This window comes from Charadrius vociferus, unplaced genomic scaffold, assembly GCF_000708025.1.
Source record: "Charadrius vociferus isolate BGI_N301 unplaced genomic scaffold, ASM70802v2 scaffold255, whole genome shotgun sequence".
Taxonomy (NCBI): Eukaryota; Metazoa; Chordata; class Aves; order Charadriiformes; family Charadriidae; genus Charadrius; species Charadrius vociferus.
Genome location: NW_009648785.1, coordinates 3,723,915 through 3,749,280, shown reverse-complemented (window position 1 = coordinate 3,749,280; position 25,366 = coordinate 3,723,915). Strand labels below are relative to the sequence as shown.

The 25,366-nt window shown below is 36.6% G+C and overlaps 1 protein-coding gene across 1 annotated transcript in view; it reads left to right on the top strand.

Moving 5' to 3' along the window:
- The window catches only part of ESYT2 (extended synaptotagmin-like protein 2), a 62,699-nt gene that overhangs the window by 25,907 nt on the left and 11,426 nt on the right, over window positions 1-25,366 (top strand). Inside the window, exons 7-15 of the mRNA XM_009886796.1 lie at window positions 5,573-5,628; window positions 10,473-10,593; window positions 11,206-11,382; window positions 11,801-11,883; window positions 13,189-13,237; window positions 13,928-14,017; window positions 14,561-14,656; window positions 22,111-22,173; window positions 24,162-24,236. Coding sequence (XP_009885098.1) covers window positions 5,573-5,628; window positions 10,473-10,593; window positions 11,206-11,382; window positions 11,801-11,883; window positions 13,189-13,237; window positions 13,928-14,017; window positions 14,561-14,656; window positions 22,111-22,173; window positions 24,162-24,236 — 810 coding nt within the window. The remainder of the gene's footprint in view (window positions 1-5,572; window positions 5,629-10,472; window positions 10,594-11,205; window positions 11,383-11,800; window positions 11,884-13,188; window positions 13,238-13,927; window positions 14,018-14,560; window positions 14,657-22,110; window positions 22,174-24,161; window positions 24,237-25,366) is intronic.

Below are 25,366 nucleotides of genomic sequence, written 5' to 3'. Positions count from 1 at the left end.
GAGGGACCTTGACAAGCTGGAGAAATGTGCCAAAAGGAATCTTACGAAGTTCAACAAAGGGAAATGCAAAGTCCTTCCCATGTACCAGGAAGACTCCTGGCTGACCAGCTGGAGAGCAGCTTTGCAGAAAAACATCTGAGGTGTCCTGGTGGACAAAAAAATGAACAGAAAATCGGCACTGTGCCCTTATGGCACGGGTGGCCAACAGCATCCTGGACTGCATTAGGAAGAGCTGGTTGAGGGTGGTGCTCTTTCCTCTGTGCACAGCACTGGTGAGGCATGTCTGGAGCTCTGAGTCCAGTGCTAGGCTCCCCAGTACAGTAGAGAAATGGACATGTGAGAGTGAGTCCAACAAAGGGCCACAAAGATGATTAAGAGTCTGGAGCATCTCTCATATGAGGAGAGGCTGGAAGAGCTGGTCTTGTTTAACCTGGAGAAGAGAAGGTTTGGGGGCATGTTGTCAAGGTACATAAATACCTGATGGGGGACGGGTGTTTGAACACTGGAGCAGGTTGCCCAGAGAGGCTGTGGAGTCTCCATCCATGGAGATACTCAAAACCTGACTGGACGCAGCCCTGAGCAACCTGCACTAGCTGATTCTTATTTGAGGAGGAGTGTTGGACTGAATGACCTCCAGAGATATTTTCCGACCAAACTATTCTGTTTCTGTATCCTAATGACTCTCAAATGGAACTAGATGCCTGTGTATGGTCAATTAAACCACTGTTTTTACTTGGAGATTTTAATTTTTACTCCCAGCATTCATCCTAATTATTCTGACTTAAAAACATACTAAAAAATAATAAAAGTTAAAAAAATGTATCTTGAAATACCACTAAGTTTTAGGAAAAAAAAATGGATTGATATTTTATAACCATTTGCTGTAAGTAACCATGTGCTCAGGATATAGGAGCCTGTAATGGTTTTATGGATGGTGCAGAGGAAAACTTGAGTGAAGTGGTACAGAGCCTCCCTTCAGACTGGCAAAGATGGTTCTTTGCATATGTCTTCTGACAGTAAGGTCTGTATTCCTAGCTCGGAACCAATATAATGTATTTCTTGGGCAGAAGATAAAAGTGCTTGGGGGTATTTTTTGCAACGGAAACCAACGCCTGGCTATAAAGTTTTCAGTGTCCCAGTTGAAGGAACTCTCCACTGATGCAGAAATTAAGTGTGCTGCATGTCACATTAAATTAGAAAAGTTTTCTGAAGGTGTTCATATGTATAGCATTGTCTCACATTTTACCGTTTTATTCATCATTCAGTTGTGGTGGTGTACAAATTCTTCAGTTAATTTAGTGCATATTCATTCAGGGTTTGTATCACTTCATAAGTGGTAAACTAAATCCAAGGCTGTCAATATTTATTGCATATTTTAGAATGACTTTTGTTACAAGTAGTAAGAATATGATCTGCTTCATTATTATGAAATGTGCTTTAATTATTAATTTCTACCGTGTTGTTCACTTAACGCTTTTGGGTGTCGTAAAAGCCCTTGTACATTTCAGAAAAATATCCCATTCTGAGATGATGACATGTTCTATGTTTTGAAGTTATTTTATAATGAGAACAAATGTCGACTTCACAGATTTGAATAATTGCAGAGTAGCCGTCTAACATTAATTGTTTATATCGTGTAAAAGAGCAAAGAGACCATAACTGTTTAGCTTGTGTTTATAAAAATTAGGATTTTAGAGGTATTTCAGCCTTTAGGTAAGGATACTTTTAATTTAAATTTCTGAAGTCCAAAAATTCAATTATTTGATCGCAGAACTTATTTTTTGAAAGCTTTTTATTTCCACTTGTTCATGCAATTTGGTTACTAGAGCTACTATTACTTTGAGAGAGTATCTTTCCTAATGTTATTTCATTTCCCTCCAATGTTGTGTGCATCTGGAAACATGAATTTGGAAATTCAGATTTATATTAAATAGTATCTGATGCTATATTTCATTTTGTCCTGCAAGATAATTTGTTTCATTTTGTCCTGTAAAAGAATTTTAATACACAGAATCAGTAAATTAACGACTAAGGGAGAAGATGTATTTGGAACATACTAGTTAAAGACAAAATATCTTAATTGTGAAATGCAATTACCAGCAGACAAATAAATTTTTCCATTTTCAATTTATCCAGTGGCGCATTTCATCAGTGATGTAAAGGCTGAAACAGAAGTGATACCAGCAATTGATGCAAGAAGTATTTTATCTTTATTTTTCTACACCCTAAATTGCAAAAAGAAATTATTGCTACTTAGTAAAAAGTTTGAAGTTCTGTTACTTTTTTTTTCCTTCTCCGACATACTATTTTCAAAGTCTGGGATATTGTGCTAAAAAGTCATTCAAAGGGAAAAATTAACTTTCTGATTTAACTTGCAAAATATAGTTTTAGAAATCTATTAAAAATCAACCTGAGTTTTCACAGTAGCATCAATTTTGCAGTATCTTATTAGAAAGCTCCTGAAATTTCTAAAGCCACAGAATTAAGCTTATAGGAAAAATGTTACTCATAGTTCAGTGAAGTGTCTGAAGCTTTACATTTCAGTTCTCTGTACTGCAGCTACTCTATTGTGGATAATTTGGGAAAGCATTTTTTAAGGGTCAGAGCAGAACAATAAAAATGATGATTTTTTTTTTTTTTTCTACTATCATAACTTCATCATTATTGTATCTGTTGAGATATTTAATACGATTCCTGGGAAAAAATCAGTGCATGAAATGGATGTATAAAGGAAATACTCTGTAATTGGCAAGGGCAAAAGGGCGGATGCAAAGGCATAATTAAATATAATAAAATACATACAACTGGCAGAAATTTATTGTTCACTACATTTTAACGCACACAAATATAAAATAATGTGAAGTAAGAAAATTAGTTGAATAGAAACAAACCATGAAGTTTAGCTGTCATTCTGAGAGCTCTTCTGTCTGATGCTGTAATGACAGAGTGAAGAATTGTTTTGACTTTCATTCCCATATCCTGAAGAGTTGAGAAAATTGCATTTAAAAGAAGCAAACAGATAAATTGTAATGATCTGTATAAATTTATAATTATTTTGTCCTATGTGCATTGGTTTCTAAATGTTGTAATGTAGCTGATCTCCACTGGACTCCTTTTGGTTGATGGAGGCAGAGAGAAAGCTGCTTTCAGCCATCCATTGGAGGTGAAGTTGGGTGCTTATATTAGAGGAGTCTCTGTTTCTGTTCTGCCTATACAGAGACACAGGAATGTAGTACAGTAAAAGGGGGAGGCAAAGAAAAACCTTGCAGCAATTTTCTGAATCAGCAGGGGAAGTGCTAAATTTTAGGCATTCTGCTGAAGTCTGTAGGTTTAGTCCCCGTTCTGAATGGCATGGCTAGGAAGACACTAATCTTATTCGCTGGGTGGGACCAAATGTTTGTCTTCTGTTGTAATACGTTCAGACTCATAGAATAGTTGAGGTTGTCAGGGACCTCGGGAAGTCATCTCGTCCAACCCTCTTGCTCAAGCAGGGTCACCTGGAGCAGCTTGGCCAGGACCATGTCCAGATGCCTTTTGAGTGCCTCCAAAGGTGGAGACTCTACAACCTCTCTGGGTAACCTGTACCAGCACTTAGTCACCCTCACAGTAAAAAAGTGATGTTAAGAGAGAACCTGCTGTGTTTCAGTCTGTGCCCATTGCCTCTGGTCCTGTCGCTGGGTACTACTAAGAAGAGCTGCTGGGTTCAGTCTTCTTTGCCCCCTCCCTTCAGGCGTTTACAGACATTAGTAAGATCTCCCTGTGCCTCTGGTCCTGTCGCTGGGTACTACTGAGAAGAGCTGGGTTCAGTCTTCTTTGCACCCTCCCTTCAGGCATTTACAGACATTAGTAAGATCTCCCTGAGCCTTCTCTTCTCCGGGCTAAACAGTCCCAGGTCTCTCTACCTTTCCTCATAGGAGAGATGCTCTGGTCCCTTAATCATCCTCATGGCCCTTTGTTGGACTCTCTCCAGTATGCCTGTGCTCTGAGGAGCCCAGAACTGGGCAAAGCATTCCAGGTGTGGCCTCACCACTGCTGAGTGGAAGGGAAGGATCACCTCCCTCAGCCTGCCGGCAATGGTTTTCTTAATGCGGCCCAGGATAGCGTTAGCCTTCTTTCTGGCAAGGACATGTTGCTGGCTCATGTAGATTCTTGCAGTACATCCCATGATATGTCTTGCCTTTTGTTTTGGAATATTCAGGTATTAACTTTTACTACCTGTTGAAAGCATTATGATTTTTTCTGCTTAATTGTTTGTTACAGGTAAGCTAGGTGCTTCTTAGATAACGTTGCTGAAGTATTTTGCCACCATTACAAAGGTATATTAGGTAGCAGTGCCCCTTATGTAAGTAAATGTATTATGCATTGTCTTTAGCCGAAGTATTCACAAAGGAAATCACTAATTAAACTATTAATAGATCCTTTATAAAAGAATGGTATGTGCTGGGATTTTTTTAATAGGAAATGAATGTAGGGTAGTTATTCTTGCTTGTTTGTGGAAAGATGCAACATCTGTTCTTGTAGAGTTTTGTTGTTTTGTCTCAGCATTTAGCTGAACCACCACAGTTAGTTTCTTAACTGAGGAATCACAGAATCCTTTTAACTTTTTTTGTGCAGTTGTTCTCAGATTGGGTTAGTTGGATTTGAGAGCATAGTGGTAGTTGGGTGGGTTTGGTTTTGTTTGTTGCTTATATTCAATTAACTTCTATGCAGTTAATAGAAGATTTTCAGTAAGAAAGGAGATAAGGAAACCCAATTCTATTAGTTTAGTTATCTAGAACTGGAAGATTATAGGATTGAAAAGGACATTAGAAATCAGTTGTTCATGCCAGCAGTCCTGAAACAGAATAAGTACCTTTATAGTATTTGCATGTCTAATATTCTGTAAATATTTTCAGTGAAGGAAGTATATATAATCTGGCAATGAGTTATCCCTAATAATTATTTCTGAGGATTTTTGCACTTTGACACCTAATCCTGTTGATTCCTTTCTTCTTTATCGCATCAGTGATGGAATGAATTTGTCTCTTTGTCATTGAGAACAGCCTCTGTGTTTGCAAGCTGTTATCACGTGCTCCTTCCACCTTCTTAATCCTAATCCTTCATTCTTCCAGTTGATCATGTCTTCTAGATCATTTATTTTCCTGGTCTCAAATGGGATTCTTCAGCAGCTTATTATACTTTGCAAATTCATGTTGGTGACTGTTAGTCTATAAAAGGTCTATGGTGAATATGAAAATATTTCTTCAGAAAATAGGACCACATTTCATTATTTGATATTGGTTGTATGTAGTAGATACTATGTACGCGTGTATATTAGAGTGTGCACGTGTGTATTTATATGTATGTGTGGAAGGGTGGATAAGGGGATGATGGATTGTTTTTATAACTCTGTTTTAAAAACCATGGCTAAAAATTATTTAGAACGGAAAAGGTTTTGGTTTTCTGTTTAAGAAAATCCTGGAAACTGGTTATTAACCCTTCACTGATCAGAATCTACACTGATGAAGTTTGTTTTTTCAACGTTGTGAATTCTAAGTTGCTTCCCCCCCCCTCTTTTCTTTGTAATTCACAGCTTTTGGAAATTAACTGGACTGGACTGACCAATCTTCTGGATGTTCCAGGACTGAAGTGAGTATATGTAAAGCAGTGTTTGATATTCCTCCTCCCCAGTAAACCGCAGAAAATCTGAAGACCATCAGCTAAATAATTTTAGGGTAAATGACTCTGAGCAGTTGTATCTTAATTTAGAATTATATGAAGTTGCTCAATATGCAGAAAGTAGTGATTTCACAAGTGAAAGTACATTAAAAGTGTATCTAGGAGGTCTTATTAAAAACATTTTGAAAAGATAATTTTTAATCTGCTTTTTTTAGTGTTCTCAGCCTTTCCAGATTTCCAGAATCTTGTGAATTTCCTATCTGCCATCTCCTAGGACAGCAGAAAGACAAAGAGGCTTATTTTTTATGCCAGTGGGTTGACAACATCTTGGCTCAGGGCTTTGCGTGCCAATATGTCTCTAAGTGCTTGTGTAAAGGTAGTTAGAAATACCTTGAGACAGTAATCAAATTAAATAAACTTTTCAATCTCTTCAAGTACTTGCTTTTAAAGCGTTCAGCTTATTATGTGAAGATCAAATGGAGCAGCAAAAATATTGACCATATATAGATAGAAAAAATGCTTGGCTTATTCGGAGCTTTTCAAATAGTATGTGATAAAGCCCCAACAAAAAAAAAAAAAAACAGAAGCAGAGGTGAAAAACAAGCTGCTTTGAATCATTGCCATCCTAATAAGGCTAAATCAATGAATATATTCATAATTATCAAGTTGTAATAGTTACCCAGGGACTTTTAAATATTGAGACAATGGCTAAGGGGATAATGGCAGATTTGATACACACTTGAATTTTGTGTCTAGTGCTTTTATTGGATCCCATACTCTCAAGAGTTGGCCGACTCCAGAATTATCTTTTATTGTTTAAAAACAAGAGTTTGAATTTATGTATTAAATTAATCCTTCAGTGCTCAATTGTGTGCCTGAAACGGTTCTTGCTTTACTTAGACATGTGAAGCCATTGCATGGAATCCCGGCTGAACAGTTTGAAATTAGAACTTGCATTAAGTAGGTTAATGAGTGCAAGAATTGCTTATGTTTCAAGGCTGCTTAAGACTGCCTCCAAGGAAAGAGGTTTTCTTCATCAGTGAGAAAATGGCTTCCAAAATACAGCTTCTGAGTAATAATTTGCTCTTTTGACATAATGCTAATAAATTTACATTTAGTACTTACTTAGGCTCCTTAGATTCATGTCATGCTGCATATTTGCCTGACTGCAAACACAAAACGTCAGATGTAAACAAAGTCTGGCTAAATATCTCAAGTTTATGGTTTCCAGAGCAACCAAGCTTGGCCGCATGTGCATATAATGGTGCCATCTAGATGTGATATAGTTTCTATAGTAACTGTGACTGAGGTGACTCATGCTCTGCCTTTCCAAGAGATTTCTTCAGTGATGTATTTGTTTTTCTTATCTGTATAGATAGATTGTATATTTTGGTACAACAGCTTGACATATTGTAGTTGTTATAAACAATGATGAACAAGAGATTGCTGCCGCCACTAACCTTTTTCATCCTGCGGCTGTGGGCTGCACACTAAGCTACTTACTGGTACTCTGTTTGCAAATGTCTTCTGCTAAATGAATTTCTGCATTTGCTGCTGGAAGTTTCCCTGTCAGCCGTTAACAACTTCCATTGCTCTTCGTATATGACTCCACAAGGAGAAGAAGACAAAAGTAATTCATATTCCATCGTATTCCATTCCATCCATGGGGGAGTGGAATTAAAATCTTTTATGTGAGGAGGAGCCGGGCTGTGAGAATGTTCAAGTGCTGTCAGGAGGGGATGTGGATGATGGGAAGGTGAATTCTGTTACGGTTGCTTGAGATATAGTAAAATACTCTGTGCAGTCAGGGATGTGCTGTCTCTGCAGTATGAAAGAGGAACAGGAAAAATACGTAGCTGCTTATCCTGTCACTAAATAGAGAGCAATGCAACAGAGTAGGTAACTGCCAATTATTTTTCTGCAATGAAATTGAGCTTTTGAAGACATTTACTGTAATATACCATCTGAAGCATTTCACACTTCTCTCATTTTTGTGAACTGAAAAAGCAATTTACTTAGAATCAATGACTTGGAGTTTTACGATCATAAGAAGCTCTTTATTGATGATGCATCAACATAAGGGTTTAAATTGACACATATTTCTCTATTGCTTGATCAGTGATTTGTCTCTGTTTTCCATAGATCAGAGCTCTTAGTTTCAGTAATAAAAGAAAAAAAAGATTGTCATTTTTGCCTTGTGGTCATGAAGAATACTTTCCAGCTAGGATCATCCCAGTTGGCTAGTGTTTGGTTAGATAAGTTTTAAACAGCTTGAAAGTGTCACGTTCTTTTGGAATGAATTTAATTCATTATTTAGTTATGATCTTTGGTATTCTTTTTCAGCTCCCTGTTTTTAAAAACAGAATATCTGCTACCTCCTATGAGTCCAGTTTGTGTAAAATTCTGTGAAATTCCATTAATGCTGGTTCATTTTTCATACTCATTTCTCAGATGTTTGAGGGAATTCAAGCATTTATGTTGGGATAAAATTGTGAAACTGAGCTTTGGAATCACAGAGTTGGGGTTTGGTCCTAGTATAAAGGATTGCGAACCCTCCAAGTGACTGGGCTCTGTTCTGCTTCAGGCTGGTTCTTATTTAAGGAGATCTCCTGTAGCTCCACTTGAACATTAATCAGTATCTGAACCTTTTGCTAGTCTAGGGTAGGTTTATTTTGCCTATAGCTTATTTCATAATGTATACGACCTTAACTAAATACTAGAGAAGAGCACGATAACCTTTCTTCCAAGGCAGCTCAGGTCCCATTGCCTCTCTTGCACTGCTCATTTGCTTTCTCTGACCTAGGTCAGTTAATTAATCGTATGTTCTTAAGGCGTGGGCTTTACTGAGCATAAAGGCAGAGCTTTCTCATCTTGCCTGGTAGAAACACTAACAAAAGCATGAACAAAACAAACTTATCTGGTCTCTTTACTGGAGATTCATCCTCCGACTTGCATTTTGGAAAGTGTGACTGTTCCTTGGGTAGTGACCGTCATGTCAGCTTTTTGGTTTTCCTTTTAATGTTAAGACTGTTTGAGATGTTTATCTCAAATTTTTAAGTCAACTCTAACAAAATAATGGGTTCTATTTTCTTGGCTCATTTTACAGAAAGTTGAATGTACGTAAGTTGAAAAATGTGATGTTTAGCAAAACTACTGAGAAATTTGCAAAGCAACATGTGTTACCATGACTAAAGGAAGTTACTTATTTTCAAATAAAATCATTACCTTGTAGTAGTTGTCTGAAGAATTACTGAAACTGTAAATGTATAGGATTCAGTGTTCATGACGAATGAAAATCTTTGTAAATATGTCTGGATAAGCTCTGCAAGAAAGGAAGGGGAATGAAGACGATTCCTCTTTAGGACAGATGTCAATTAACTCACAGAAGTTGCGAGGAAACTTTTCCTCTGAGCAATATCTTAACATTGTCTACCGTTGCTTCTTTCAGAGAATAAACAGAGGTCTGCACAGACCTGTCCATTGATCTTGATGCAGTCTTGAGTTTCTTCTGTTCCTATTGTACTGAATGCCATTAAAAAGTCAGCCGTGTTCTATCATGTATCATAGCTCATCTGGATTTACAGTGGAAGTGGGCAGCCGAGGGGATGTGGGCTGTACAGGTTGCAAATCTCTGGCATGAAAGTTCAGTGGGAATTTGAAATGGCCCAGATTGTATTTAATGGGTTAAGTCTGTTACCCATCTCTACCATTATATGTTTATTGCTCAACATGAAATTTTCTTCACAAATTAAAATGTAATATATATTACATTTCACTGCAGCTTTTGTGTTTGTATGCTTGCTGCTGAGTCAGAGCTACTCCCAACTGGAGATTGATTCTTAGAGAAACTTTACAAGGTGATGACACACAAGTGCTTAATCTGAACACTCTTCTAAATAATCAAACATTGTTGGCATCTTAATTTCATAAAGACTGTAAAAGGAGTATCATAAAGTGTATTTGGGAGAAATCATTCATCCCTGAAGCAGCTTCACTATCTTTTGCGAGAGTGCATCTGCAGTTCAGAATATCGCAAGTATTTTTATAATTTTCTCTCTGAACCTTTGTACATACCCCTAAAATCTTCCTGGATACTTGTCTTCCATGGTGAATTTTACCACTGCAGTTCTGCCTTTTTGCCAGTGTAGGCAATGTGTGTAACCAATGGTGTTGGTTTGTTGTCACTTCAGACCCAAACTGGGTAAACTCGTAGCCTAGGAAATCTTCTTTCCTGTGTTTGTGGGGGAGTATGGGGTTGGGTTTTTTTAAGTGATTCATTACCAGTGTGATTGTACTGCCACTCCCTTTTTGCTAGAACAAAACCTGTTTTGCTTCCCTAGGCTATATTTTACTCGGCCATGAGCATGTTTTCTTTGTTTCTGTGCTCAAGAGGACAACATGTTTCATAACAATATGGGAATGGTTACCAAATTTTCAGCGACAGTTAAATCATTATTGAAATACAAAAGTCGATTAATAGTTAACATCTGCATGTTTACATGCAATGCAGGCAAGAAAACTTATGCAACAGCCTTTTATCCTGGGTGGCTTTAAAAGCTGGGGGTAAGGGGGGAAATGAGAACTTTATCTTCATCTCTGTGGTTTCTGCTGTTCAGTGTCAGCTGCTTCCACCTGGTGGCCATTTTGGCAAGAATCCTTTATTTTAAAAAAAGTGTTTAAAAACCCACATGTCTACCTCCCCAAAAAGGCAAATGTTTCCCCCATTTAGGTTGTTAAGCAGCAAAAGGAGTATATTACTGCGACATAACGTGTTTAATTCTCAAGAAGTAATTGAGGATTATTTTCTCCAACAGTGGCTTATCAGATACAATAATATTGGATATCATATCCAACTACCTGGTTCTTCCAAACAGAATTACAGTCCCTCTTGTCAGCGAAGTGCAGATTGCTCAGTTGCGGTTTCCTATACCAAAGGTACGCGCGTTTCTGTTAATACTAATGATTTGGCATTTAGTTTTTTCTGTAGTAATAACTGTTAAAGATATGCACATCTGTGTGAATTTCTAAATACAGTTATTGCAGTAATACAAGTTATCATGAATCCAGTCACTTAAAATAATTGATATAATTTATAAATACTTTCTGTGCAGTTAATGTTTCATAATAACACCAAGAAAGATTTTTTTGTTTTGCTAGAATCTTAAACATATTACTTGTTAAAATATAGTTCAACTGTATAGACTAAAAATTAAGTAGCACGTTTTATATTATCACTGCAAATTATTGTCAGTGCTCTTCCCTTGGAAGTTGTTGCTACTTATTGCTACTTGCTTCCAGGAGGGTAGCATTTCTTGATATAACTGGCATGTTTCTGGTTGTTGACAGTTTTTCTTTTCAGGAATCTCTTCAGTGCTAAGTCGGCTGTGTATCTGGATCGTCATTTATATCTCTCCATTTACAGTGTGTTCACATTAAGTTTCATGTTAAAGAAATCACAATGGAAATTATCAAACACATATATTGCATAAATTGTGATGGCACGGAGCCTTTCAGATTACTACATAAACTCATCTCTTCGTTTTTCAGGGTGTTCTAAGGATACACTTTATTGAAGCTCAGGACCTGGAGGGGAAAGATACTTACCTAAAAGGGATTGTTAAAGGAAAGTCAGATCCCTATGGAATCATCCGTGTGGGCAACCAGATTTTCCAAAGCAAGGTCATCAAAGAAAACCTCAATCCAAAATGGAATGAAGTTTATGAGGTATAATGAATAAAAATACCTTGTTGTGCGTTCTGTAAAGTTGTCTTCTAAAGTTTCTTTTGTTAAAGAAGACACTCTGGAGACTTCTTTGAGAAGCTTCTTCGTGTCTCCCTCTAAAAGCCCAAAGTTCTGTAACAAAACAGAAATTCTCCATTGAAGTATATACTGCTTTTGTCTAGACTAAGCATCAGTAGTTCTGAAAAGCAGTCTAGTCTCTTAAAGCCACCATTAGCAAATCACATCTGAAAAGCTCTTATACTCGTTCTACTCATTAAATTGCATATTTTTTTTAAAGCATTTCCTTATTGATATGTTTGAATACACAAAGGGACTGTAGTGTAATGTTTTACTGTTACTATGCCATTTAAAAAAGCCTGTTAGTTTTACCATTGACAGTGCCAACTTACTGTACTTCCAGGCCTTAGTATATGAACATCCAGGACAAGAGCTAGAGATTGAGCTCTTTGATGAAGATCCAGATAAAGATGACTTCCTGGGAAGGTAAATGTTATGGCAAATATGCTTGTAGGTATTGAAAAAAGACGAAGTATTTTGATGTAATCTTTTTTTTTTCTTTTTTTCCTTTTTGCATTTTATTGCAGTTGTAGTTCTGCTACATTACTATATTTCTAAATTCATTATCTTTTCAAATTGATGGTAGTAAGCAGTTCCCTAAGTACGTCATATATATGAATATGTGTATATAGAAATGTGCTTGTGTGTGTATATACACATCTATATGTTTACATATTTTTTAAAAAAATAAGGTAAGTATTGTGGGTACCCAGAAAAAAACAGATTGTTTTTTTGTAGTAATTGTATACCCTACCTGCTTTCGTAAGCAGCACTGTCTTAAGTATTTCTTCAGGCAAAGTCAATTTAGCTTTATAGCTGTGTATCTTCTTCATCTTCATAGTTTTCAAATGGCTGTCTCAGTTTATTTTTTCTAAGAGCTTATCTTAACTATTTGATTAAAGAAAAAAATTTGCTGTAATGCTTTCGCAGACATTACTCACTCTTAGATTCCATAGGCCTGCCTTTAGTGTTTACCCATAAACATTTCAGGGTTTTAGTCAGCTTCTTTCTCCAGTAATTTGTCACCTTTATTTCTTGCAGAGTTTTGGAGCTTCCCATTGTTGCTTTCCATACAGAGTAGAACTCCCTTATCTTTCCAGCTCCTTCTCTCTTAACAGGAGCAACAGTACCTACTTCTCTTCTCATTAAAATAAAGAAGTAGGTAGTACGAAGGCTTCTTTTCTTTGCGCTTCCCTAATCTTACACTGAAATGGTGGGGGGGGGAAGTGGCATAATGTGTACATCAGTACTAATAAAATAAAAAGCCACAACAACTGTTCGTGCACTGGCATGCAGTTCTCTGCCCTGTTTAATTTTTAGCAGATTCCCTGGTACGTTTCTAGCTTGTGTGAACTAGCACTCCAGACAATGCCAAAGCATGAATTTGGTCATAGCATATGTCCAGGGGCTATTTCCAGTGGGTAATTTGGATGTAGTCACTGCTCTGAGAGTTTGGTCATACGTATGTGAGCCATATTGTGCCAGTTGCCCCTGTAGCTATGAAACGGGCTCTAGTATAGGCAATTTTCTGTTATCCTGCATTCATATTCGTTCAGCCATTTCATTCCCTACTTCTTGCTCTCTTAGGGGCTAAAAGAATAGTGTTCTGCTCTTTTTGAACTCAGTGGAAGCCTGGATGCTCAGCAAGCACAGGGTGGGATTTGCGTTCTGTATTAAATTTTTTGCTTCTTGGCTAAGATACTGATTTTTCTTTTGTTTTCTTTTTTCTAGTTTGATGATAGATTTAATTGAAGTTGAAAAGGAGCGTCTTCTAGATGAGGTAAGTGTTCTGTTAATTTTGGTTTAAAAAACCCATATGTTGTATATGTAGTTGTTCTTGTATTATTATTTCCTGGGGATAGTTCCCGTATGTGCGTGAATAACCTTAATGCTATAGAAATAGATTCCTTGATGATCAGTACAGTGTTTTAAGGGCTATCTGAATTGGTGAAATCTGAAGAAGAATGCCATTCTTCTTCTGTCTTGGGGTTTTAAGATTACTAGTATGTAAATGCAAAAAAACCCCAGTAACTTATATATTTGATGAGAGCTTTTTCTTGCAGGAGAATAGTTAATTGCCCAGTTTAACTATTATTAGACTTAGACTAATTTTTGTCCTATACGTAAGAGAGATTGTTATGAGATCTTATGTATTGTTAAGAAGTATGTTGTGCAGGATTTGTATTTCCAGAACATCTTTACAGAACTTAAAGAATTCTTCTGGTATTTTAAAAATGCATTTACTATATAACAGAGGTTTGTGTGGCTGTTTTTGTTATTCTGTGTTGTAATATTTAGTCTGGAATAGGAAATTTTAAACAATGAATCAGATTTTCTTCTGCTTATGCACACTTCAGCTCTACAAGATTTCTAATCAAGTTTAGCATTTCCTAAATGTCCTGAAGAGCCAATTGCAATCATGTATTTATTTGTTGTCAGATTATTTCACATTACTTTGCTTGACTTTTAGTGGTTTACTTTGGATGAAGTGTCCAAAGGAAAATTACATTTAAAACTGGAATGGCTCACATTGATGCCAACTGCTGAAAATCTAGACAAGGTATTAAAGGAACACATTACTTCTATCCTAATCTTAATTGTTGTGGGGTGTTTCTTGTTGTGGGTTTGTTTGGGGTTTTGTATTAAGCATGTAAGTAATTTAATTCTCTAGCTGTTGTGAATTTGGATAAACCTGTAACTTTATTCCAACCTGTTTGTCTTCAGAAATCTTAAACCAGTCATAACTGTCAATGTACTCTTGTGGCATGGGATTTTTAAAATCCTTTTGTCATCCTCTTCTTTTCTTTTAATGTTATGTCTTGAGAATATCAGCTGACATTTCATTAGCCTGGGAGATAAAGCTGGATTTGATATTTTAATCTGTCCAATCTAAAAAACATAATTGTGAAATGGGGTGGAAATTTCCATAAAAAAGGTTAGAAATATTTATACGAGTCTTGAAAACTTACTACTTAGGCTTCTTAGTGTGCATTTGTGAATGTTTGCATTTTGGGAGATGTTTTTAAAATATTTTTCAGGTATGGGACAGAAATAATAATACTGTTTGATTTTTAGAAAGGTTTACAGTATGTTTTTGGTTTAGGTGCTAACAAGCATTAGAGCTGATAAAGACCAAGCCAATGATGGACTTTCTTCTGCATTACTTATTCTCTATTTGGACTCAGCACGAAACCTGCCTGTAAGTTATATTCTGATGGATACCCTTTTGTCATGGGTATCCCCTGCATACTTCCAGCATGTCTTGCTTGGTAGTATGGCACACTGCTTTACTAACACACACTATGCCAAGTTTTCTATACTTTCTCTCATTTCAAGACGTGTAATGTAAGGTCCACAAGTCTAGTAGTATAGTATTATAGATATATATTTAATAAAACATTATTTTTTATCAGTGTGATTTTTCTTTAAAGAATGCTCCTTTCCTGGACTTGAAAGGCTGCATGTTTTTATTACGCAGTGTTTTCCATAAATAGTATGGGATTAGCATGAGGAATTTTAAGGAGCTAACTGGGAAAAGGCCCACTTCCTTCAGTTCAGGTAAACTTGCTTTCGTTTAGGGTATCTGTGGTAGATTTGAAGGTATTGAAGACCTCATCATGAAATTAATACTGTGCAGTTGATGTTACAGTGGCAGAATACTTGTATGAGATCTCTGTCAGGTTGTCATTTGGAGTATTGTTTATTTGCTTTTGCAAAACATAAAACCAAAAAAAATTCATGGTTCTGTCACTGTATGGATTATACAATGGGACTGTGAAATAGCTTGTTTATGACAAGCACAGACTGTTTGCTAGTTTATTTCAGGTTAGTAAAGTACTGTTCCTGGTTGTAAATGGTAGCAGTGATAAAGTAAACCCTACCATAAATAGACATGTGAAGCATAACACTGAGTTTTGCTGTTTGTCAGCATTGCTATTAGATGAGAAATTCTGGAAGTGATGACTAAAATACTAATCCAGAGAATAAAGTTTTCAAGTTTCAAATTTTTTGCATGCATTTTAAAATTTGCCCATTCATCTTAAATTTAAGTTAAATGCTGCATCAAACAGAGTGGTAACAAATGAAAGCTTAGTAGCCTAAACAATTTACATCACTGACTAGTGATTTCATGTCTGTTCCAGGGTGTGTAGAGCAGCATTTGGAAGTAATATTTAGAAGTTATTTTAAAAACTAAAAGATGTAGCTCATTTGGAATAGAGCCCCGCATTATCATTTTAACCTCACTGTATTGAGTTCCGAGGAACTCTGTAACGTAGCAGAAAAAATGTGGAATTACTCTAGTACAGAGTAAGCAGAAATAGAATAGAATTATGGTGTGCTTGACATCAGTTTCAGAATGTTGCAATACACAGAAGAAGTCCGTCTGCCACCTCTTTTGTGCACTTGGATAAATTGAACCCATTTCTGTATTTTCTTGTTCAACTACTGGATTTTACTCAAACTGTTACAAGTTTAATATATTTGTTAAAATGCACTAAAGCCTCTTACTTAAAATGAATAGTTTAAAGTTCTGTGATCCACAATTTCCATTTTTTTTCCATACAACTCTGCTTCTCTGTGTTAGATTAGGTTCTCCAGCAAACACTTGGAGGCTTTTTTATAAGTTTAGTTTTTTCCCTTCCTGTTTTAAACAAATATTCGGTAACGTTTTCTCCCTCCTTCAGAAAAGTTAGGCTGCAAGTCTTGAGTTCTACCTACTTTTGGGGACAGTATTTTAATTTAAATGTCTTAATCAGTACTTCTAATCAGTAGATCTCTAAACTGTAGGGCACAGAAAGGAGAAGGGGAAGTTCTTTGCACAGTTAGGAAATTTGGGAACAGGATCCCAAATTTGTTATTACTGTGTCTGATGTTCTGTCTATAGTACAAGATTGCCTGGGTGGGTTGAGAATAAGGATGGGTATGGCGTGGGACCTGTTTAACCCTCATTTTTCTTGCTCTACGAGCCCAGAAAAGCAGTTGCTACAAATCTAAAAATGACTCAGTGTTTAACTTCAAGTAATTTTCTTTTCAGAAATATGTAGAAAGTTACACTGAACACTTGAAAATTCCATTTACAACAATGAATTTAACACAGTATTGTATTATTTTAAGTTGTCCAAAGTCAGATACAGAAAGGCTTCACAATTAGATGCAGGGAAAAATATCATGGGAAGGCTTCTTCATGCAGGAGAACTGAAAAGTTTCCTATAGATTATATAAAGACAGTGCTTAGATAATGTCATGGAGCTGCTAGACAAACTGCAGTGAATTATAGCGAATACAGCTTCTTTATGTCCATTTAACTCTAATATGGAACAAGATTTACAAGACTAAAAATAAAAGTCTGCTGGCTTCTCATGTTGTGTTTGTATTCACTGATAGGTGTCATGTAGTGTAATAGCAAAATTAATTGCTCTTTTGGATTGCTTGTATTTATGGGGAACAAAAAGTTCAAAGAGAATGAAGTATTAAAATTACACTAACCCTTCTTAATAGTTTTGAAGACTTTGGTCCCCAACTTCAGTGTTACAGCTGAAATATTTTTTAGATGAGTAAGTACTTCTTATGATGTTCAAAATGGATTTCTTAAGTTAATGCTTATCACTGGTACATTTTAGATCTTGCCATCAGCCTCGTTTTGTTTGAGTTATAGTGGATAATTCCCAGCATAGGCATTTCTTTTGCATGGATCTGTCATAGTTGTGGGTTTCTGAGACACTGGGATGATTAATCTGAAATATGATTCAAGTGCAATAGAAACAGTGTAGAAGGCTGGTCTCTAAATTTACATAGTTGGGTCTGCTATATAAATCTGAACTACCAAGAGTAAACTTGGAATGTGGATTATTGTATCTGAATAATTAATAAAAAATAAAAATCAAAAAACTTTTCACCTTGCTATACTACAGAAAGTCATTTAACTGATGAAACTATTTGTAATGACAAATATTTACTTACTTTTTGTTATCTGCTGTTTTCTCTGGAATCCTTTGACTGTTTTCCTTAACTTTTTTGTGTAGTAAAGCTGCTTATGCATTCATTCTGCCACAATCCCATCACTCTGCTTTCTCCTTCCATTTCCATCTTCCTAAGAGTATCTACGAGGGAAACTTTGGGTGTGGATACTTAAAAGAGAGGAGAGCATCGGGACTAGTCTTTTGTGAAAACACTACCTCACTCTATAGAGCACTATTTGTGAGTTCTCTGGTATTATTTGTATTGTACCTTTTATCTGCCAGAGTGTGGATTAGTGCTACTAAAGCCACTCACTCTAGTGGAATGAGAGCATGCAATTTGTTTTGCTGCATGGTTTCAACAAGTGTGCATTGTTTTTGTGCTATTTTTATTGCATTTTAAAGGCTACTTAAATTTCATTGATCAGCATATCATTGGGTAAGTAATTAACTTTTTATGATAAAAACCCAAGATAAGTTTGTTGTAAAAGCTCTTACATTTGACTTAAATTGCTGATTCGTTGGGAAATAAAATGCATACTCTACTAGCACGCTGTGTGCTGGTGAATTGTTGGCTTTTATTGCAAAGAAATTAAACTAATAAATATTACAACCAACATCCCTGTAGTTTCTTTAAAAGGTGATGCACGAAGTGTTTGTAAGAACTTGCAACCTCTCCACACTGGTTCAAGTATTGCTTTAAAAATGGGTGTGGTTCTTTGTGCTCCCCAAAATATGAATTCCCTTGTAAATTCTATTTCACTTCATGATGCTCCTTGTTTTGCAAATTCCCAGGCTCCTTTTCTTTTTTTCAAATTAGTCTGTAGTTGGGAAAATCCAGGCTAGGGAGAACCACCAATTAATATTTTTTGCTTGAATTTAATGTTACAAGATTATTACAAACTAATGAGCCTCTGAATCGCTTAGTCTTAAATCTGTAAACACAACCTTGTTATCTTCAAAAAGAATGAGAATCTGTTCAGAATAAGAACTCTTTTGCCAGAGGGAGGTGGGCATGCCATTGTGGATTGTGCAGATAAATTTGTTGCTGGCTGGCTACTTGTGGCTCACATCACAAATCTCGATTTAGAAACACCTTCTCCCCTGCCCCCCTCCAAATCCCAACAAAACCCATTTCTGTGATCCTTTCAGTTAATTTCCCTAGAGAAGTTCCTTGTAAAGTATCAATAAAGTTAGATCTTGTTAAAATGTAATGAATAAGAAATGCAGTTCATAAGCTATGGTTCAGTTATTTTGGTATTAAGACTGATAACTAAAAGAAACAGCAATTATTTATGAAAATGCTAGATAGATCCTAAAAATAATACTAGTTTTTAAAAAAATCTAAATGCTTGTTAAAGATTGTAGCCCTGATGTTTGTGTTGATCTCAGGGTCTTTGCATTAGGACACGTTGTCTACATGTGAGAGCATCTATTCAGACATCGCACAAAACTTTCCAAATCCCCAAAGCGGTTTGCGAGTCGGAGTGAAACAGCAACTGTTTTCAGATAGCCAGGTCTGGATTTCGTTCAACAGCAGTGTAAACTGCCTTGTTCTGCTGTTGGGTGCTAGTCTTGCAGCAAGCAAGACGACGAGATTTATGGCTGGAGGCTGGGAGAGAGGAGGGGACTGTAGTAGCCCAGAGGTAATAACAGCTTCAGCAGTCAGTGCACCTTGTTTTCAGGGCATCTTCAAACGCGAGGTATTACACACACATTCACACCTGCAAGTTCAGAGACCTAATTGACATGTAACAGGAGTTACTTGGGGAAGCGGGAGCGGGGGGATTATTAAAAAGTGGACTCGCTGTATATAGGGAGAGGAAACTCCAGTGCCCTGAGTGCACTTTGTTCCTTTCTAGACAGTTTTATTGGCTGCTGGGAACCTAGATTCATGACACCTAGTTCAGACATTTACCCATTTAAATCTGATTTATCTGAAGTTAAGGAGTATGAAAGTGTTCTTAGTGTAATTTCTGAAAGTGAGTAATACGAGTTTTATGATACATTAGCTCATAACACTTTTTTTAATTTAGTGTCTATACAACATATAAATTATCCATATTTTAAATCAGCTGTTACAGATTGGGGACTGTCTTCTGGTCATCAGTTGAGGATGCACTCAGATTTAGAAAGTTCTAAAGCCCCGTTTTAACCCCAAGCAAGACTTAGTGAGTCAAAAGAAGTAACAAGTTGTACTCCAAAGCATAGTGAATTAGGATCTGGCTTAATAACAAAGCATCTTGTGGTGTAATTTATGGGTTTGTTATTAGGATTTACTGCAACAGTTGCTGGCTGTTACAGAGTGCTAACCTGAAACCTGATTCCACTCTGTCAGTTATCAATATAGTTCTTGGATACCTGTCCCCGTTTCCTATAACTGCAGAGACACTCAGAACCGTAGCAAGACAATTTTGTCACCCAAGGCAGGACCTTTTATTGGCTTTTTATATTGAATACTCCCTTTTCTTCTCCTAGTCTCCTCCCGCCCAGCCTTTCAGCCACCATCCTCATGGACCTGCAGCTCCTTCCCTTGAAACCTGAAGTCTGGCTTAAACATATTTGCCCCAGCTGATGTCCCTCTTGGCCTTTCCTTGCTATGATTCCAGAGGAATTGAGACATGTTCAATATCCAGGAATCATTGGTTGCCTGCCTTTATAATTGATCACATAGGTTTGTTTTTGACTTTTAAAATTCTTTGAAATAATAATACAGGGGGAAAATAGATGTGTACTAAATATGCAGGTGCAAATGTGGAGGAAAGATGGCCAGTAAGTTGAGGAGCAGTTTAGGATTCAAACTATTCTTGATGAATTGCAGATATTCTCTGGAAAAATAAGGTACTTTTCCATAGAGGTTATTGCACCCTATATATTTATGGGATGGAAATAGCTGTCTGATGGATAGCTCTACAGAAACAGATCTGTAGTCTTGCTGTATCATGCTGTTATGAAAGATAAACACCGTACTGTATATAGAAACAGGAGTATAGCCTGTAAGATGTCCGTGCTAATCTCTCTGGTCTACTTAGCTGTTACTAAGGCCCCAATTTTGGCCACAGCGATTTAATATCTGGAAGACGGCAGTGATGATAATGAGAAAGCCAGTACATGTGACTAGCAGAGGAAGAGGAACTAGGATGAGTTTAGCCTTAGGAAGTAAAGGTGGGGATGGAAATGATAGAAGGCTGCTGCAAACAACATGACTTTTTCACGGCTGTCAGAATTCAAGAAAGAGTGCTTAAACTCCATCAAGGAACATATCTGTTGGGCATTAACAAATTGCCCTAATTTTCTAATTTTTCTAATGAAAAGAATACTTAAACATTAGGATTGATACATCTAGGGATATTGTGCAGTCTCCATCTTTGAAGGTCTTTAAGTAAAATAAAAGTCCCAAACATATCAAATAAATAGCTGTGGCAGATTCCTTGATTTTATTTTAAGAAAAATAATGATTAAAAACAAAAATCCCACAAACCCAGCCAAACCTTATTTCTGGTTTTCTCCAGTTTCATCATGTGGTATTTTCATTCTGAAATAGAAATGTTAAAGCGGAATGCCAGGGATCTCATCATATGTATTGGCCAACTTCAGGATATGACATTCCAAAAGAAAATGTAAAAATGTGTTTCTGCACAAAGGTTAAATCTCTATTCAAATTTTAGTCACTTTGGGATTTGAATTTCAGGAAGGCATTTCTTTTGGCAGAGCATTAACAGTGTTGGTTCCTGTTCATAAACCAGCATGTTTAAAAAAGCCATTAGGCAATTTTTTTGTTGCCACACACTACAGCTTTTACAGCAGAATTCTCCCTTGAAACAAAAATCTGTGCTTGAAGAAAAAGCCAGCCATAAGTCTACTAACTTGAAATCTGTTTTATTTCAAAATCGTATTTCCTGAAATTATTTCTTATGAGTTGAATGCAAATTTTCTGTAATATTTTTGTACTTTACATGTGTCACTTCAAGGACAATATGTTATTCTTAAAATAAAATGGAAAAATTTGCTTAATTAATGGAAAGTAGTCAGAGGTTTTGTCCTGCTAAATCAGTTCAAATTCCTATTGTTAGTGTATTTGCATGTCTTCATTTGACTGAGTAAAGTAGTAGACTTTCGAGTTAGCATGCAGTATTTGTATCATTCATCTGCTGAAGAGGCTCAAATGACAGATTTTTTTAAAATTATCTAAGTCCTATCGATACTTTTAGCATAGTAATTTCTCCCATAAAAAGACTCCTTTGCATAGTTATCGACTTACCATAAGAGAAGCTTCTATGTTGTGAAAATAAATATACTTAACCAAATTTTAAAAAGATTCATTCAGAAGGCAGTCCGTAGGACATCAGGCATTCAATAAAACCTATTTTGTGAAGTTTCTATATTATGGTTAAAAACCTGCCAAGGGAAATATAAGTGCACTGAAAGTGAGTATAATATTTTTAAAGCAGAATACGAACATTCAGAGAGGACAAGAGGGGGAAAAAAAAAAATTTGTTGGACTTTTTTTGTTGTTGTTGTTGTGGTTCCTTCCTTGTTTTGTTTGAAAGATTTTTGGGGTTTCTTTAGGTTGATTTTTTTTTTTTTCCCCCCACTTTGTTCTATGTTGTCGTGTCATAATTAATTAACCTAGTGAAATTGCTTCATTGCATGACTTACTAACCCTTCCTATGTTCATTCTCTCCTGACTTAAAAGCATAATCCATTAGAAATTAACCCTGATGGCTTGAAGAAGGCTGCTGTTCAGAAAGCCCTAAAGGTAAAACTAATATAGTTGTCCATTTAAGGTCACAAAAGAAATTGGAAATTCACAAATGCCTGCAACACTCCTCTTCCTACAGTGGACGGAATTTCTGTTACCAAATACATATTTAGTGCAATTCCATTTTACTTAAATTTGGTTTCAAGAAGAGGTCAAGACTTTGGTAAAATACTGTGGTCTGTGGGAATGTGAATTTTAGATCAGTTGAGTGGAGTATAGACTACTTTAGAAGACTGGGGGGGAAATTAGTCCTGAGAACTAATATGTAGTAGTAACTAAAGAACAAGGCTGACATGAAAGCTAAAACATCTTTTACGTACCGAGTGATAGTTTATTGGTCAGCTCTGAATGACTAACCGATAAAATCACACTCTGACATGTTTTGAAATAATCTTGTTTCTGCTAGATGTTTTTAGAAGGCTTTGCATCTTTTATATAAGTGCTAAGTAAATTTAGCACAGCTTTTTGATATGGAAGACATAGAGTTGAGAGGCAAACTTGGAAGGGACAAGCCAAGTTCTAAATTGGAGAAACTTGGACAAGAGGTAGTTTCTAACAGACTGTCAACAGCACATCTCTCAGTGGCAGGTGTTAGAGGTACGTTGTAAATGTGTGTACGTATTGCTGCCTATTTAGCATGAATTAAGATTATTTATATTTACACATCAGCATAAGCAACAAGGGTCTTTTTGTCAACATCTGTAGTTTCATCATTTTATGAAGAAAAGGGAGGTTGGGGCACCTTTTAATGAACAACCAAAAAAATGAAACAAATTTCACCTACCACTTTTACACGCCATCAGTTGGAGTGTAGTCTGACTTTCTGTTCCTAAAACCTTTGTATTCTATTGTCTTTGAGAGCTAAATATTTTTGATTAGAAATCATGAAAAAAAGAAATGCGGCATTCATCCAAGAAAGGAGTGCTTTCTTAACAGCTTTTTTTCTAAAGGAAAGTGTGTCACATTAAAGTCAAGTAACATGAGTGGAAGTATGGTGTATAAAATGTAAGTTCAGATCCCAAAATACCTAAAATACGCACATTCTTAATTTAAAAAAACAAAATCATTTAATCAATTGTTTGTAATTGTGACCTTACATGCATTAAGTAGATTTTAACTAACTTTCTGTTTACATATCTGATCTGTACAATTTCCTACATGGTAGAATTCAAAGTATATTATTAACCATGTATACTATATTTTCTAGGCCTTTTAAACTGTGTTAATACCTGCTTGAGATGATTAACTTTCATGTCTAACTTTTCTTTCTGATTTAAATATTTGTTAGGTTAATTTAAAATTTGTGAAAGATGTAGTTGGGAATGTTCCTTTGTGTATATAATTTGTTTCTAAACTGATGTTTATTTTCACAGTTTGATGTAATGCTAAACACCTGGTGAGCAAGGCTCAGATATGGCAGATGGTTGATTCTCTAATAAAGAGTATTTGGTAAACTGTAGAAATATACATCAGGTACATTACAGTGCATCTTCTTTCTCCCCAAACTCAAAAGGGGGGAATATAAATGTTCTGATAGTACATGCAATTTAATAATACTACCGCAATGCAAATGAAGTAAGCTTCCCGAGTTTATACTGTCTCCATATCTCCCATCTGCATGCAATATTCATTTTGCAGTCTTAACTAGGCTTCATTAGCTTTGGGGGTCTTAATGCTCATTAAAGGATAAGAATTTGCTCTTTACCAATTTCATTCAAAGAAAATGGAAAGGAGTCTACAACTCCTGCTTATTTGTAGCGTTTTGTTTCAGCATATTAAGGGTAATTGGATGCCTTCATGTTAAAGTGTTCACAAGTTACTAGCCAGTCTGCCATTCAAGCCTGTTGAATAAAATACTGAGAATACCAGATAAGCATATAGTAGAATGCATATGATTTGTATTCTTAAGATGCAAACATTTACGTTTCAGAGGAGAGAGGTTTTGCTTTATTCTGAAGGCAAAGTTTTTGCTTTTTCTTTATCAGTCAGGAAAGAAAATAAACAGCAATCCCAACCCACTTGTTTTGCTGTCAGTTGGACATAAGGCACAGGAAAGTAAGGTAAGTTCCTACTCTTTATACTTGGCTCTGTCTACAAATGTTTGGTGGCTCTGCATGCTTGGCATTGGCTATTAAGCCATTGAGCATATCCGCTGCAGTAAAAGGTACCACCAGAACTGAAATTGCCAGCAAGAAGCCAAGGATTCAATGGGTGCTTACTCCATTTAAACTGTCTGTGAGGAGAGACCAGGTTTTTAACTATTTGTAGATGTCCTTCCACGGTAGGTTCTGATCTGCAGCTGGGATTCCTACAGTAGTGATTATATAAATAACAGTGTGGGCAAACAGCAGGCTTCAAAATTCTGATCAAGTTTTGAAAATTTACAGAATCACAGAGTTATAGAAATGCCACAGTCAAAAGGGATCACTGAAGATCATCAGCTTGAACCTTCTGTTTAAAGTAGAGCCTTAAATTAGCCAAAGTGCTGTGTAGCTCTCAGGAGCTTGTAGTTTAGCTAGGCTACTCTTGTTATGGCTGCTGCTTTTTCTGCTTTGAGGTATGGCCTACTTCTGTGCTTTGAGAAGGCTGTCCTCTAGCACTCCCGAGCTCTTTTGCACTCCAAGGTAGCCACTCATGGAATCCCTTATAACAGTTCCTAGGGCAAGCTGAAATCTGCTTTTCTGAAGTCCAAGGCTTTTATTGTAGAATCATAGAATAGTTAGAGTTGGAAGGGACCTGAAAGATCCTCTAGTTCCAACCCCCCTGCCATGGCCAGGGACACCTCCCATTAGACCAGGTTGCTCAAAGCCCCATCCAGCCTGGCCTTGAACACCTCCAGAGATGGGGCATCCACAACTTCCCTGGGCAACCTGTTCCAGTGTCTCACCACCGTCAGAGTAAAGAATTTCTTCCTAATATCTAATCTAAATCTACCCTCTTTCAGTTTAAAACTGTTACCCCTGTCCTATCACTACGCTCCCTGATAAAGAGTCCCTCCCCATCTTTCCTGTAGGCCCCCTCTAGGTTCTGGAATGCTGCTATAAGGTCCTCCAGAGCCTTCTCTTCTCCAGGCTGAACAACCCCAACTTTCTCAGCTTGTTCTTATAGGAGAGGTGCTCCAGCCCTCGGATCATCTTTGTGGCCCTCCTCTGGACTTGCTCCAACAGGTCCATGTCCTTCTTGCGTTGGG